General features: G+C 38.0%; 1 protein-coding gene across 12 annotated transcripts in view; it reads right to left on the bottom strand.

Moving 5' to 3' along the window:
* DGKI (diacylglycerol kinase iota) overlaps nucleotides 1-17462 on the bottom strand; it is a 459603-nt gene that overhangs the window by 87369 nt on the left and 354772 nt on the right. For 9 of the 12 annotated variants that reach the window (XM_017957197.3, XM_017957194.3, XM_031665135.1 and 6 more), the window contains 2 exons: nucleotides 6885-6964; nucleotides 4633-4677 (listed from right to left, as the gene is read on the bottom strand). In XM_017957197.3, coding sequence (XP_017812686.1) covers nucleotides 4633-4677; nucleotides 6885-6964 — 125 coding nt within the window. The remainder of the gene's footprint in view (nucleotides 1-4632; nucleotides 4678-6884; nucleotides 6965-17462) is intronic. The other 3 variants (XM_031665134.1, XM_017957199.3, XM_017957206.3) reach the window with 1 other exon arrangement.

Raw genomic sequence — 17462 nt, 5'->3', positions numbered from 1 at the left:
GCTGGATAATTCTTCGTGGTAGAAGGCTTATCTGTGCATTATAAGATGTTTAATAGCATCCATGGCCTTTATCAAATAGATTTCAAAGTCTTCAGACATTGCCAAATGTCCCCCACAGGGAGCAAAATCTTCCCAGCTGGAAATCACTAGAATGGCACATCTGCCTCTATTCCTTAGTACCTTTGTGATTTGGCGTTAAGAAGGGGTATCATGATTTCGAGGGAGGAAGCAGAGAAGGAATTATCTCAAAGTAGGTGGCCTCAGAAAGCATCCTTATCAAATAAGCAGGCAGAGTCCAATTCTTATGTTAATTCTTGTTCATTTGGCAACATCAAGAATATCCTAAATCTGCAAGTGCAATGCATTTTGCTTGTAAAACGTACTAGTTACAGGTAACATCAATGCTATTAGGATGGAGGGGCCTTTGTATTTTGACCTCAGAGATGGTGTTGGCAAGAATTTTCAACAGGCTATAAATATCTAACACATTCTTGTATAACCCATAATGCCTTGTTAGGTTAATAAGAAGTGTCATTTTTGAGCCTCAGTGCTTTGTTGGCAATTCACTATGAATTTGGAAAAGCAAGAAACCAAAGCAATGAAATGCTTAAGTGGCGAGAAACTGCCATATGGCTCACTAATAAGGTGTCTTGGGCACATGTACACCTTTCTAAATGCTGCTTTTCTCCTGAGTTTTTTCTGGTCTTAGAAAACAGTAAGCTAAAATCTTAGCTGCAAATTAGTGAGCTGACAGGAATTTCTCAAGTTTTCAGAAATACTGGTATTAATTTATTCTCTTCACAGTTAATTCTCCAAGCATATTTAATGCCATCTCATAGACAAGAAGCTTCATTAAAAGACATTTAAGACATTTCGTTGTTCATGTTTCTTACAGCTTTTTCACCTATAACACTCCTTATTCCCACCAGAACAAACTAGGGAATTCTGATATAATCAGTTTCTGCACTAAGAAATGAAAGATTTAGTATTAAATTTCCTGCCAGTCACTTTCTACATAAAAATTAATAGCACCTATATCCCATGTGTTTTATAATATGCACACCTAGAAAAAATATAAAAATCAATCCATATCTTTTCAGCCTGTCAATGGCATTTGACACTGTCCATTACTCCTTCCTCTCTGAAATACATTTCATTCTTGGCTTTCGTGATATCACCTTCTCCTTGATTTACAGCATCCTTGCTGTTCATCTCAGTTTCCATGATTCTTCTTGACCAATGGCTCTCTTGAATCTGCACTCTTCTCGACTCATGAATAAATACAGATAGAACACTGGGCCCTCATCTCTAACTGAACTCCTCCCTAAGTGATCTCCTCCAGCCTTGTAGTTTTAAGCACCATCCATCCATTTGCTGATGATTCCAAAATTTCTATCTCTGGGCCTGAATTTTTTAATGAAGTTTAATATTCATAATATTCATATACCCAACTGCCTACTCACCAACTCTCTTGGATCTAATAGGCATGTCAAAACTAATATAGCTAACACAGAACTCTATTTCCTATGCCTCCAACTCATTCCTCCTTTGATAATCTTAGCCAAACATGAAAGTTTATCTCTCCCAGCTTCATGCTTCAACCAGCTGTCCTCGCCCTGCTCAGGAAATTCCTCATTAGCTTCTCCCTGTGCTCTGGCCAGGTTAATTCTAACAGTCTCTTTTTCTTTCCTGTTTAATGAGCAAATTCTGGGCTTCTTGGATCTTTTTTGTTCCAACCATTCCTTCATGCTCAAAGGCCCCTGCTTTTTATCACTCTGCTCACTCCTTCATTGTCCTAAGGAAGGATATGGGAAAAGGTGACACTCTTGACACTCATCCCTGACCACTGCATTTGTTATCCTGGATGTTCAGTGCACAAAACCTTTTGATGTGACATTTGTAATGCAGCAGTTTTGACACCAAGATTTGACTTGACGGAAGTAAACAAAATAAGGCAGGAATATTTTGACATAGTCAGAAAAATATCATTAATCCTTCTGAGTGTTATCACCAAAAAATACATGTAATAAATAACTCAGTCAGCCAGGCGTGGTGGCTTATGCCTGTAATCCCAGAAATTTGGGAGGTCGAGGTGGGCAGATCACAAGTTCCGTAGACCACGAGGTCAGGAGATCAAGACAATCCTGGCTAACATGGTGAAACCCCATCTCTACTAAAAATACAAAAATTAGCCGGGCATCGTGGTGGGCGCCTGTAGTCCCAGTTACTCGGGAGGCTGAGACAGGAGACTGGCGTGAACCCAGGAGGCGGAGCTTGCCGTGAGCCGAGTTTGCACCACTGCACACCAGTCTGGGCAACAGAGCGAGACTCTGTCTCAAAAATAAATAAATAAATAACTCAGTCATATTGTAGTGTCTTATCCATCCATTGATCTCCATGAATAGTTGCAGATAGGGAATAAAAAAATGTGGTACAAAATGCCCACAGTTTAAACTCTCACACCAAAGTGACTACACTGTATAAGCCAGGAATAATAAGTAAATGTAGTCTCATAAACCTAGCCAGGATAAATCTAACATATTTTGATAAAGTTGTAAAGGTTCAAAATGTCTAAGAGGAGAAAGTATAAACTCTGAAAAAAAAAAAACATATCCTTATAGTATTATAACTACTACTGCCAATTGTTAAGAGATCAGCTCTTACCTTTAAAAGCACTATGCTTTTTTTATTTTAATTTTTACTTTAAGTTATTGGGTACATGTGCAGGATTTGCAGGTTTGTTACATAGGTAAACATGTGCCATGGTGGTTTGCTGCACCTATCAACCCATACCCTAGGTATTAAGCCCAGCATGTATGAGCTATTATTCCTAATGCTCTCTTTCTTCCCACCCCCACAATAGGCCCCAGTGTGTGCTGTTCCCCTCTCTGTGTCCATGTGTTCTCATTGTTTAACTACCACTTATAAGTGAGAAGATGTGGTGTTTGGTTGTCTGTTCTTGTATAAGTTTGCTGAGGATAATGGCTTCCAGCTCCATCCATGTCAGTGCAAAGGACATTATCTCATTCCTTTTTATGGCTGCATAGTATTCCATGGTATATATGTACAACATTTTCTTTATCTAGTCTATCGTTCATGGGCATTTGTGTTGATTCCATGTCTTTGTTATTGTGAAAGCACTATACTTTTTAAAATCAAATTTATACCTAGACAGTGGCTCTGGGTAAATATGCAAATAGTCACTCTGATGAAAGCTGTGCTCTATCTAAAAAATTAGGTGGAAATTTGTCTTCTAGTGGTTGGTAAAAACAGTCTAGAAGAAGTTCATTTTGTTTTTGTTTTTGTTTTTTCTTAATGTAAACATATCCTAAGTGACTTCTCTTCCTTTCAAGGCCAGACAGAGGGAAGAAAGAACTCTGGAAGTGTGGGATATGATGTTTGAGAAATAAACATACAAGTAAGAACACAAAGGCCATTCCTGCCATTAAGCCTGAAGATAAGCTGCTTCAGCCAAGGGCAGAGTATGATTGGTAGGGGAAAAAAACTACCTAGAAGGCTACAAGGTACAGGTTTTTCTTTAAATTGTTGTGTTTTCTATTTATGCTAAAGGATGTTAAATTGGAAATTTCAGGCATAGGAAAATAGACACAAAAATCCAAAGTGAAGTGCTAAACCAGGATTTACACATTTATAAATTTAGGCAGAGTTACATTCCTCCCCACATGGAAGTATAAAGGGTTTGAAGAGATTTATTTGGAGAGAATTGTTGGCATGCTGTGATTCCCACATAGCTTTCCTCTTAACAGGGCAGGGTAAGGAGACTCTCAGATAAAAGGGCTTTAATGAGACCAGTTGAAGAGCTTTGTTTGGGCTCCGTGCAGTCTGGAGTAATACTGTGTGCTAGGATCTACATCATGTCTGAGAAATCGAATGGGTAAGAAGATGGCTGAAGAGATCTCTGCATCACAAGCGGGATGAGGAAGTTGGAAAGAAACTGCACCCCCAAAGTCTGCTGGGACAAAGAATAAGAGTGCTCTCCTATGGACTTTATATGGGCCATAGAGAGACGCAGACTGAGTTTATTAGATTGTCCAAAAGACCAGGATGAACCACTCAGATTACATTTTAAAACTGTTGCTTGACGGTTGTAGGAAGCAGGGAATTCTCTTTTTCTGGAGGTGACGGAAAAAACATAGTCCTAGTGGCTAAAGGCAGTCATCTTAGACCACAAGGTCATCTAAGCCAGAAGTAAAATTGACAGGAAGAGGAGAACAAAACAGAAGGACCAGCAGGAAAGTGGAGTGTGAGCCATGACCAAATGGGATGAGAAATCCACTTTGATCTGGACTTTTTGCTTATGTGAACCAAGAGACCCTTTCCCTGCTAAGCTAGTTTCAGCTGAGTTTTCTGGTATTTGTTACCGAAAGCACTCAATGTTATAACCTTTTCTAACTGATCTAGGAGAAAATACACAGTCCAAATTTGTGCTAGACTAGGGTGGTCGAAAATCAGGAAAACAGAAAAGAATCAGAATACCATTTTCACTAGGTTTTTAGAATGAACTCTATCCCTTGGGAATATGTGAACTCTAAATCAAAATGAGACATTAATTGAAAGATGGACTTCATTTGGCCGGAAGGTAAGAAACAAGGAGAGTCAATTATTTGTTACCTGGTAATGAACTCTCTGGGAGCCAGAAGAAACTGACTGTAGGTCCTAATGAGAAAACGGAAAAAAAAATCCATACCTTAAAATTAGTTTGAAGAAGCTGCCCCACAACTCGATCTCGACTGAACTCCCAATTTACTATTCTTATGCTCATCTGGAAAGTATCCAACACACCCAAATTCATAAAGGTTAAATAAAGAAGGTAATGCCAGAAATCATAAAAGCAAACCAAGTTGGACTGAGAGAAGGTCATTAAGCTATTGAAACCTGTAAGTCCTACATAGTGTTTACAGGTAAGTGATATATTATTATTTCAATCTCCTATAGAGGAGACCAGAAGTAAAAGATAGGCAATTTTGTTCTAGTAAATGGGGATTATATTTAATTTGCATGTGAACTTTAGGCTTGTGAAGAAGGCTTTGGAAATCCCCTTAAACAATTAGGAAGCTTTTCTTTACCTTAGACCAGATACATACTGTCATGGTAACTGTTTATACTGATAAGTCGCTTAGCAAATAGGGGTTTTCATAGACTACAAAGAGAAAAATCACCAACCACCTCCACATTATCACGAAGTGCAAATTAACAGGGTTGAAATTAATGAGGTTTTACTGGCAGATTGTGAAAGCCTGACTCCTTTCATAAAGTTTTATAACGAACTTGTCACCATTGTCATGCCTCCTAGGCTTCCTTGCTAATGAGTGTCATGATTCTATTTATAGATGTCAGCAATCCTGGGTACCTTTGTCCTTACACCTATTTCCCACAGCGTTTCATCAAAGTACTTTCCATTAGTTTTAAAAACTTTTCCTCTTTATATGTTGAGTTGCCTCTTTTTTAAAAATCCTACTTTTAGTTGAATATTGGTACAATAAACATGCTATTCAGTTAGTTAAGTTGGATTTTAACAAAGTCAATTCATCAATCGTGTATTAATATTATTCTACTGTGAAGTCTTGTTAACAAAGCTCTACAAGTGTTAATTTAAAAAAAAAAAGGTAAAAAGGTTTGGCACCAATTATGATTCATTTTTTTCATTACAGGTTTCTGGAGTGAGATTCCACAGCAAAATACAAACATTATTTTGGGAAATGAGATACTAGAAGTTCGGGAACATATTAATAGAATTGGACCTGAGTCACTAAAAATTCATATATTTTAACTTGTTTAAGTGGCTACCCTCAGTCAAAATAGCTTAACGAAGCCATAAGTATAAAATTCGTTGACCATCTTTCTCTCATCCATATCAGTATTCAAGATTTGTCATCTATTTCTCAAAATCAGTAATTTCTCACATCACTATGTGCCTCCCACCTGAACTTATTTCCACCAAGAGAAACAGAATCAAATATTCAGGGATAAGAGGTTACAATTCAGAGTGATTTTAAACAGTATGTATTGACTTTATTTACAATCTTTACCTTTGTATAACATGTTGACCGGGACAGAGTTGCTTATCAAGGGGTATCAGCTGGGTACCACCCAACAGCTGTAAAAATACAAATGTCTAGGCCACACCAAGAAAAGTGGCTCTAATATACATCTTTCATCAAAAAACAATGATAAAGAAATCGTCATTTATGCTTTTTGCAATTTGTGGAATGGAGACAGTTAAAACTCCCCCTCAAATTTTTGCAGAAACAACCAACAACAATTGTAAGGATGAGTTTGGGTCTCCTGGCTTTGCTGGTGCAGTTCACATTTGGGAGTGCCATATATTGGGGTGACTTCCTTTCTGTTTCTCTAAAGCAAGACCAGATTAAGAAAAAAAAATAATAGATTATTCTTTATGTTCTGACAAATTACTATGAAATGTAGAGGATTTTTGCTTCCTACAGAAGTTTTATTTATTTTTTTGTTTACAAAATCTAGCTGTCTCTGACATAAGCGTCAGACACAAAACATTACATATCACTGTTTTCTTTCATAATTTAACAGTCCCTGTTGAAATTCTGAACATCTCAAATATACAGGTATGTGTCTGGTAAGATGACAAGTTCCAAGCTATAGTTACAAACACACCAGGGCAACAGCACCCTGTAGTTAAACCAGTCAATGCTTTCCCATTTCAACTATCTGAGGAGTGAACAACAGAGACAGTGGGAGAGGGTGACATACAGCGTATGCTTGAAGGACAAAGCCACCACATTTCCATTTCCTCTCCAAATGCATCATTTCAGAAGCAAATACGTATGGCTGGTAATTGTTTACAAAAATGGAAAGTTGAGAATAAGTAATGGGCTAAATAAACTCACCTCCTGTAGGCGGTCTATGTACATACGGCAAGTCTCCAAATCACAGTCTCCACGCACAACTAGAATACCCAGAGGTATCGCTAAGGGTGAAGGAAGAAGAAAAATCTAAAATAACATATTTGATTTTTCTATATCAGCATAAATGTGTTTTTCATGGTTAAAAAACAATCTCATAAATATTATGGGTTTAGATAATGTCCATAAAAAGAAAGAAGTACTTTCTCCTTATACCTTTTTTATTATTTCAGTCTCTTCTTGTTTGCAGTTGTCACACACTTCCCTAGCATGATCCATGTTGCCCCTTGCCAACTGTCCTTCATCTCATTGTATTTCAGTGGCCCTGAGATGAAGTGAATTGTCACGGTAACGATGGACTGGCAGAACAGGGAGGCTGCTCATGGCCAGTTGATAATTGTACTTGCATTTTTTATGCTTATGCATAAATTTATGCTTGCATTTGTAATAGACAACATGAGGACGTAGTGCCAGAGAGGAATTAAAAATTGAGGATTCTGAACACTTAATCCTTTCCTTCCTGAATGCAGAGAACTTCATCTTTTTGTCTGTCTACAACAGCTTCCTATTTATGAGACTTGAGCTACTCAAGGCACTGTTGCTACCTGGTGGCCAACACTAGAACTAAAGGCATAAAATGTTAGAAAGAAAAGAACAAAAAACTACTTCTAGAAGAGGCAAATCCAACTAATGTTAAGGATGGCCAATGTAAGTGTAGTAACAGCAGGCTCTCAGAAAACAATAAGACATGACTAAGTTACGCACCTTATAAAATATCCTACTTAGGTAGTGTCAAACACACACAGTGGCTTTAGTGTATAGAACCTACTTCAGATATAATCACAAGAGTCCTGAAATACTGAAAAACAGTCTTCTTTCCAAAACTTAAAAAAAAAGTATCTACAAATTTCTTATTTTAAAAGTACAATTACACTATTAAATCCATGATTTAACATAAAACTTTCAAAATTTTGAATTAACCAACTGGAAAGTAGCAAGCAAATGATAAGGCAGTGGTGTTCTCTAATAATTTTTTACAATCATTCACTCATTGAGTGTATTTTTAAAGCCATCATCAATAAATGTGTCTGAAAATACAAAGTACTAGACCCTTAAAAATTCATAATACACAGAAGAAGATACATTTAAAATGCATAAAAAACCTTGAAGAATCTCCAAGTAGTAGAGAAGGCATATATATAAACAAAAAAATAATAAGTATAACACAGACCAAATTAGATGTATGAACTTAGTCATTTGAAAACTATAGGAAAGAGGGGCTAATTCTTGCCTAGGCGGAGGGGTAGATTTTAGGCTCTCTGAAGAACATGAAGCCTCATTTGATGTTTTAGCTGGAGGAGCAAAGGTGGTCTAGAGAAAAAGAAATAGTGTTTGTATCTCAATGTTACCTCCTAGATTGGTTTCTGCTAGGGAGACCTAATCAAACCCACTACCCCATTCCTTTATGTTTCTAAAGTCCTGCATACATAAATCTTTAAGGCATCCAAGATTTTGTGGAACTATGGAAGCCTGTGAGTGAGTGTGGATTGTTTACCTTCACTTCCCCAATGCCTAGTAAAGCAATGGCAGATATTCAATAAATGAGTATAAAAAGGAGGAGGAAGATGGGCTTAATGACTGTTTGTATGCAAAAGAGAAAGTCTATCTTTCAGGTGCAAGTCACCTTTCCAGGGTAGACAAGAAGCAAGGTAAGCAAGAGGCAGTCAGTAGAGGATAAGGAGCACTTTTGTAAGCATCATATCTTTGGGGAAGTAATAATCATTCTAAAAGAATATTTATCCTTCTTTTAAAAGATAAACAGCAGCATCAAAAAGTTTTCAGCATGGCAATCATGCCTCTTTGTAGGAAAAGGAAGGGAAATTCAATAAGGACATCTCTTAAAAATAGTGATTCATCATCTTCAGCTAGACTTACTATAAAGACTGAAATAAGTTGATCCACCAAGATAAGAGCAGAATAGAATTTCTAATATTTGAAGAATGATGAGGAAAAGTTGGAATTTTGACCTAGTGAATAAATCTGTAAATGGAATATAGCTATAATTAACATGAGCATCCACATTGGAATCTTGCTTAATGATATTTCCTCTTAATATCAAATGTGCAAAAGTAGAAAATAGATTTTAATCAATGTTTATCCATTTACTTAAGTTAGGAGATATATTTTATAGATATGCAGGAATCCTGTCAACACCTCTGGTTTCCTTCCATTAGCAGTGTTTGGAGTTAGTCTGGTCCAAGTATAAATTCAATGTATTTGGTAGCAGACATTTTAAACTACAATTAGAGATTGTATATTCAAGATATAGAATCAAGAGGAATAGCTAACAAGAAGTTTTCAAAGACGTGTCATTCATCTCTAATATGGGTATAAAATCTACAACTTCGCCTGTTCTTCGAGGAGCAAAGTAAGAGTAACTGCTTTTGATTGAGCAATACTTAGCTGTTAATTGTGAGGCAAAAAGAAAGAAAAAAAGGACATTCTCTACCGCAATTTTATAGCATGATTACCAACAACTGTCAAATTTATTCCAAGAAGGTAGCAATATGCAGTAGAAAGGATTTGCCGTCATCCACTGCTGGGTTCAAATCCCAGTACTGCTTTGGTCTTGCAAATTACTCAAGTTAACTACTTAGTCAATTCTTCTGAGCCTTGGTTTAAAGACTATGGTGTTTAGAAAAGATGTCATATAGGATTTTGTGAAGATTCAATACAACACTATATTCAAAAACAAATTATCAAAACATCAATTTTTATTCTCCCTTACTCTTTTCACTATCTTTTGAGCATCTTTAGCCAGAAAATAGACATACCCAATCATCTTTCTTTTAATTTAGCATAGTACTACAAGCATTAGCTAGCAGTAGTTTAATGAGTTATATTCCAGTTTTCTTAAAACTAACTTCCACTCTTTCTGCCACGTAAAAAAACAACTAGAGTAGAAAAATATTGTAACCTGACACTTCCATTTGGGACTTTACATGGCGAAAAGAAAGCAGAAACTTTTCAAAAATTACCACCTTCCTTCTACACTATTGTTAACCAATGGCCAAGCTTCCTTGACATTTCCTCTATTTTACTTAGGAGTAGTGAGAGCACTTATCACCTGAGCTCTAGTGTCACTATCCCTGAGCTCAACAATTCATCTTATTTTGGTAGCAGAGACTTTGTTAAGGTCCAGTAAGCATGAGTCAATACTTAACCTTCATAATGGAACTTTTATTACAGGGATTAAATGGATTTCACAAGTTCTAAGTGAAAAGAACAAGCTGGGTTCTAGAATAAGATGGCAGATTTAACACACATATTAATCTCTCACCAGAAATACTACTAACCTACAGTAAATAGATTTTTTAAAGAAATGAACAAAAATAAGGAGAAAACAACAGATGAAGTAGATGAAAAATTGGTAACTGACTCAGAGCCCTTAGAGAGTCAAATCCTAAACCACTGGTGGGGATAGACATGAACCAAAACAGTTTGTACTGCAAAACCCTCAAAAGGCTTGCAAACTGGCAGTACCGCGTGCCTCAGGAGCTGAGGTTAAAGGAGGTGGTTAAGATAGAAGCAACGGATGTTAGATCACCAGATATCCACCACCCATTGTGGGCAGGTGCAGTTACCTTACAGAAAATGAAGATTAATTGATCATCTGAAGACTGCAGTGATCCCCAGCTTTCTTCCCACACTGAATTCCCTAAAAGCTGGCAGCCAGAACCTTACTTTATTAGAAAAACATTGAAAACTCATCTCAGTGGAATCTGACAAAACCATGAGGAAATACATTAACATGAGAACAGGCCCACTCCCAACATTTATAAGGCTCAAGGCAAGAACATAAAGACCTGCATTCCATATTTCAATATATTTATAAGTTTAATGTGAATTCCCAAAACTGTTAAGTGAAATATGTTCTATCTTCCTATCCTGATAAATATTCCTTTGTAGTTACCTAAATGAGATGCTGAAACTCATAATTCTTGTACTCCAAGGAGTATTAGAACAAAACATAGTTCTTGTGGTCCACAGTCAGACCTCCTTCTCTTTCCACTCCGTGGATATGTTCAAAACACGAAAGTCCTTGTGCGTATGTATACAGACATTACAGACCATATCCTCAAGCTTTCTTCAAAGCCCATGCAAACTGCTGCCCCAAAGGAAGGGCCTTCCTTAGTCCTATGCCCACCCACTCCACGTGACTCCTGGGAGACTAGACCAGAAGAGGCCTATGCAGATCCTAGAAGCAGGTCTGGAGCTGTTGGGGCAGGAATTCTAAGAATCCAAAGCATAGTCTAGAAAAGGATAGAGAAATCCTTAGACAAGCCCTTTTCCTTTGCACTTTAGACACATCATCCCATGAAGCAGGGCAAAGCCAGAAATGGTACATATCCGGGACATCTAAAGCTGAAGCACCTCTCCTATAGGTCTAAAGACAGCACTGATTCATCATTCCCAAGAAACAGTTCACCCAGTTCCCTCACATTGAAGCTTGAAGTCAATAAGCTTTATGCATGAGCTCAGAACTTCCAGGCAGCTTTTATATTTCCCACTTTTAATAACGAAGTGAAAGGCAAAAGTGATCAGAAAATTGAGAAATCTTTCTAATGCAGAAGCCAAAGATCAAAATACACAGGATTCTCCAGGCAAGATAGCTGAATAGACACAGCCAGAAGGAACATCTGCCATTGAGGGACCAGGACATCAGGAAGACTTTAAGCAGATCTTCAGAAGGAAAGCATTGAGAATGGCTAGAGGGAGGACACAGATGTTGGGCTTAAGCGGGAGAAAGCTGGCAGCCCTGCATGGGGCTACCATACATCAGTTCCTGGCCCTCAGTTGCCCCTGGGGTAGTGGTGAGTTGAGCAGGCAAGGAATGACCTACTCTCACCATGGACTTATAGAATCCTGGCAGCAGGAGACCACATGACCCCCACAGAAACGTAAGCTGGAAAGAACAGTTACTTAGAGAGGTGGTAGGGGCAGGGCTCCAGCTGGCTGGAGCCCAAAGGGTTTGGGGCAGCAATGTCTGCAGTGAAGCATGACCAGGGATGCCCATCCCCCAAGGCGTCCCATGCTCCCCTAGGAAACTTTAGCCTTAGGGGAGCTGTCAGACCTGAAGAGATCTGGGCCAGTCTGACCTGAGTGACCCCTGTGTGCTGGCCTCTCCTGCTTGCAGTGCAGCCGCAAATGCTCAACTGGGGTGTCTCCCAGGGACATGCATAATAGCTCTTGTGCTGGCAGACTGTGCCTGACAATCAAATAGCTCCAGCACAATGGCCCCTGCCAAGGCATGTCAGCCCACCTGCACCCTCCCACCACTGCAGCATCCTCTGTACCACTTTGCTGGCATGTACTCATCCAAGGCCACCCCCATATCATTTTGCCAGTGTGTATGTGCCAGAAGACCTTGCCTACCCTTCCCTGCCAGGACGTATCTACAACCCACTGTGCCACTGCTGCCAGCATGAGCACAACCTGCTCCCATTCACCCAGCTGTACCATCACTGTTAGCACAAGTACACAAATGAAGATCAGCAGCCCCACTCTCTGCCTTATGCTGCCATTGCCTCCAGTGTGAATGCACACATGGAGACCACCAGCCCCACACCTGCCAGTGCCCCACCGCACCCACTATTACTGCCACATACAAATGCCTGTATGGAGGCTGGAAACCCCTGGCCCACCAGTGCCCCACTCCAGCTGATGAGCATGCACCTCATCACACCGCTGCTATTTCTGGCATGTACAAATGAGCATAGATCTCATTTCCACCACCCAGTGAAGCTCTTTGGCTGTCACCGCCCATCAGGGCAACAGGTTCCTAACCCTGAGGAGCCAGAGAAGAAAGCAGGGGGCCCAAAATGAGCCCCCAGAGTTAAAGCACACAGCTCAGGAGTGTTGAACTGAGCACTGGCCCCCTAAAATATTCCAGAAATGAAGCCAGTTGACCAAACCCACCTTATACCATAATCAAACACCCAACAACACCAAAGAAAATAAAGCAAACAAAACCCAAAAATATCTAAAAGATAGCAACTTCAAAGACTGAAGGAAAATCAGCCCCCAAAGATGAAAAAGAACCAGCGCAAGAACTCTGGCAACTCCAAAAGCTAGAGAGTCTTCTTACCTCCAAATGACTGCACTAGTTCCCCAGCAATGGTTCTTAACCAGGCTGAAATAGCTGAAATGACAGAAATAGAATCAGAATATGGACAGGAATGAAGATCATCGAGATTCTGAAGAATGTTAAAACCCAATCCAAAAATTCTAAAGAATACAATAAAATGATACAGCAGATGAAAGATGAAATGACCATTTTAAGAAATAACTAAACTGAGATGCTAGAGCTGAAAAACTCAAGAATTTCAGAATACAACTGCAAGTTATTAACAGCAGAACTGACCAGCTGAAGCAAGAATCTCAGAGCATGAAGACCAGTCCTCCAAAATAACTCAGACAAGTATGAAGAAAAAATAATGAAGAAGAATGAACAGAATGTCTGAGAAATATGGGATTATTTAAAGAGACCAAGTCTATGACTTATCAGCATTCCTCAAAGAGAAAAAGAGAAAGCAAGCAACTTGGAAAATACATTTCAGGATACCATCCATGAAAATTTCCCCAACCTTGGTAGAGAGGACAACATTCAAGTTCAGGAGATGAAGAGAAACCCTGTGAAATATTACACAAGAAGATCATCACCAAGACACACAGTCGTCAGATTCTCCAAGGAAGAAAAGAAAGAAAGAAAGTTTAAGGAAGCTAGAAAGAAGGGGCAGGTCACCTACATCACCCATCGGGCTAACAGCTAACCTTAGAGCAGAAACCCTATAAGAGAGAAGAGATCAGGGGCCTATATTCAGCATTCTTAAAGAAAAGAATTTCAAACCAAGAATTTTATATGTAGCCAAACTACACTTCAAAGCAAAGGAAAAATAAGATCCTTTTCAGACAAGCAAATACTAAGAGAATTCATTACCACCAGACCTGCCTTATAAGAGGTCCTGAAGAGAGTACTAAATATGGAAAGGAAAGGCCATTACTGGCCACTACAAAAACATGCCTAAATACACAGACCAGTGATACTATAAAGCAATCACACAAACAAATCTGCACAATAATGAGCTAACAACACAGTGACAGGATCAAAGTCACACATATTAATGCTAACTTTGAATGTAAATGGGTTAAATGCCCCATTTCAAAGGCACAGAGTGGCAAGTTGGATAATGACACAGGATCAAATGGTATGCTGTCTTCAAGAGACCCAGGTCACATGTGATGATACAAAAAAATCTACCAAGCAGACAGAAAACAGAAAAGACAGAAAATGGAAAAAAGACAGAAAACAGAAAAAAGCAATCTATTTCAGACAAAATAGACTTTAAACCAACACAGATCAAAAAAGACAAAGAATAGCATTACATAATGGTAAAGGGTTCAATTCTATAAGAATGAATTATCATAAATATATAGGCACCTAACACAAGAGCACCCAGATTCATAAAGCAAATTCTTAGAGACCTACAAAGGTAATTGATAATCACACAATGATAGTGAGAGACTTTAACACCCCACTGACAGTATTAGACAGATAATCAAGACAGAAAACTAACAAAGATATTTAGGACCTGAACTCAACACTTGACCAAATGAACCTAATAGACTTCTATAGAAGTCTCTACTCCAAAACAGCAGAATGTACATTCTTCTCATCTGCACATGGCACATACCCTAAAATCGACCACACAATCAGACACAAAACAATCCTCAGCAAATTCAAAAAAGCAAAATCATACCAACCACACAGTTGGACCACAACTAAATAAAAATAAAAATCAGTACTCAGTAAATCACTCAAAACTGTACAATTACATGGAAAATAAACAAAATGCTCACAAATGACTTTGGGGGAAATAATGAAATTAAGGTGAAAATTAATAAATTATTTGGAACTAATGAGAACAAAGACATGACATACTAGAATCTCTGGGACACAGTTTAAATGTTGTTACAAGGAGTTTATAGCACCAAATTTCCACATCAAAAAGTTAGAATGATCTCAAATTAATGATCTAATATCACAACTAGAGGAACCAGAAAAACAGGAGCAAATAAACCCCAAAGCTAGCAAAAGACAATAAATAACCAAAATCAGAGTTGAACTAAAGAAAATTGAGACAGTGAAAAACACTCAGAAGATCAACAAATCCAGGAGTTGCTTTTTTTAATAACTAATAAGATAGACTATTAGCTAGACTAATACAGAAAAACAGGGAGAAGATCCAAATAAACACAATCAGAAGTGACACTTCTTACCCCACAGAAATATAAAACACCCTTAAAGACTACTGTGAATACCTCTCTGCACACAAGCTAGAAAAACAGGAAAAAATTGAGAAATTCCTGGAAACATACCTCCTCCCAGGATTGAACCAGGAAGAAATTAAATCCTTGAATAGTCCAATAATGAGTTCCAAAACAGAATCAGTAATAAAAAAGCCCAACCAGAAAAAGCCCAGGACTAGACAAATTCACAAATTCTAGCAGATGTATAAAGAAGAGCTGGTACGATTCCTACTGAAACTATTCAAGAAAAGAAAAGAAAAGAAAACCCTGAGGAGGAGAGGCTCATCCCTAACTCATTTGGTGAGGCCAGCATCATCCTGATACCAAAACCTGGCAGACACACACACACACACACACACACACACACAAATCCTTCAAGAACATAAATGCAAAAATCCTCAACAAAATACTAGCAAATTAAATCCAGCAACACATCAAAAAGCTAATCCACCATGGTCAAGTAGGCTTTATCCCTACTTGGATTCAAGGAAGTTCAACATACATGAATCAATAAATGTGATACATCAGATAAATAGAACTAAAGACAAAAACTACATGATCATCTCAACAGATGTAGAAAGGGCTTTTGACAAAATTCAACATCCTTTCTTGTTAAAAACCCTCAACAAACTAAGCACTGAAGGAACATGCTTCAAAATAATAAGAGTCATCTATGATAAACCCATAGCCAACATCATACTGAATGGGTAAAATCTGGCAGCATTCCCCTTAAAAATCAGAACAAGACAAAGATGCTCACTCTCACCACTTCTATTCAATGTAGTACTAGAAGTTGTAGCCAGAGCAATCAGTCAAGAGAAAGAAATAAAAGGCACCCAAATAGGAAGAGAGGAAATCAAACTATCTCTGTTTGCAGACAATAAGATTCTACACATAAAAAACCCGAGAATCTCTGCCCAAAATCACCTTTTTCTGATAAACAACTTCAGCAAAGTTTCAGGATACAAAATAAATGTACAAAAATCAGTAGCATTCCAATACACCAACAACATAACATCTAAGTTGAGAATAAAATAAAAAAAACCACAAACCTATTCACAATAGCCACAAACAAAATAAAATACCCAGGAATACAGCTAACCAGGGAGGTGAAAGATCCCTATAATGACAATTACAAAGCACTGCTCAAAGAAATTAGAGATAACACAAACAAACAGGAAAACATTCCATGCTCTAGGAAGAATCAATATCACCAAAATGGCCATACCTCCCAAAGCAATTTACACACTCAATGCTATTCCTATCAAACTACCAATGATATTCTTCACAGAATTAGAACAAACTGTTTTAAAAATCACATGAGCCAAAAAAAAAAAAAGCCCAAATAGCCAAGGCAATTATAACTTTTTAAAAAAGCTGGAGGCATCACAATACTCAAAACTATACTACAAGGCTATAGTAACCAAAACAATATGATACTAGTACAAAAACGGACAAATAGACAAATAAAACAAAATAGCCCAGAAATAGTGCCACACACCTACAACCACCTGATCTTCAATCAAGTCGATAAAAACAAGTAATGGAAAGAGGACTCCCTGTTTCAATACATGATGCTGGAATAACTGACTAGCCATATGCAGAGATGGAAACTGAACCCCTCCCTTATACCATATACAAAAATCATCTCAATACGGATTAAAGACTTAAATGTAAAACCCAGACCTATAAAAACCCTGAATGATAACCTAGGAAACATCATTCTGGACATAAGACTTGGCAAAGTTTACATGACAAAGATGCCAAATGCCATTGCAACAACAACAACAACTGACAAATAAGACCTAATTAAGCTGAAGAGCTTCTGCACAGCAAGAGAAGCTATCAAAAGAATAAACAGACAACCTACAGAATGGAAGAAAATATTTGCAAATAATGCATCTGACAAAGGTGTAATATCCAGCACCTATAAAGAACTTAAACAAATTTACAAAAAAAAAAAGTGGGCAAAAGACATGAACAGACACATTTCAATCTGGCAATCAATCATATAAAAAAAAGTTCAACATCACTGATCATTAGAGAAATGCAAGTCAAAACCACAATGAGATGCCATCTCACACCAGCCAAATGGCTATTACTAAAAAGTCAAAACATGACAGATGCTGGTGAGGTTGTGGAGAAAAGGGAGTGCTTATACACTGTTAGTGGGAATGTAAATTATTGCAGCCA

This window comes from Papio anubis, chromosome 4 (genome assembly GCF_008728515.1).
Source record: "Papio anubis isolate 15944 chromosome 4, Panubis1.0, whole genome shotgun sequence".
Lineage (NCBI taxonomy): Eukaryota > Metazoa > Chordata > Mammalia > Primates > Cercopithecidae > Papio > Papio anubis.
Note: the sequence above shows the minus strand (reverse complement) of the source record. Positions and strands in the feature narration are given on the sequence as shown.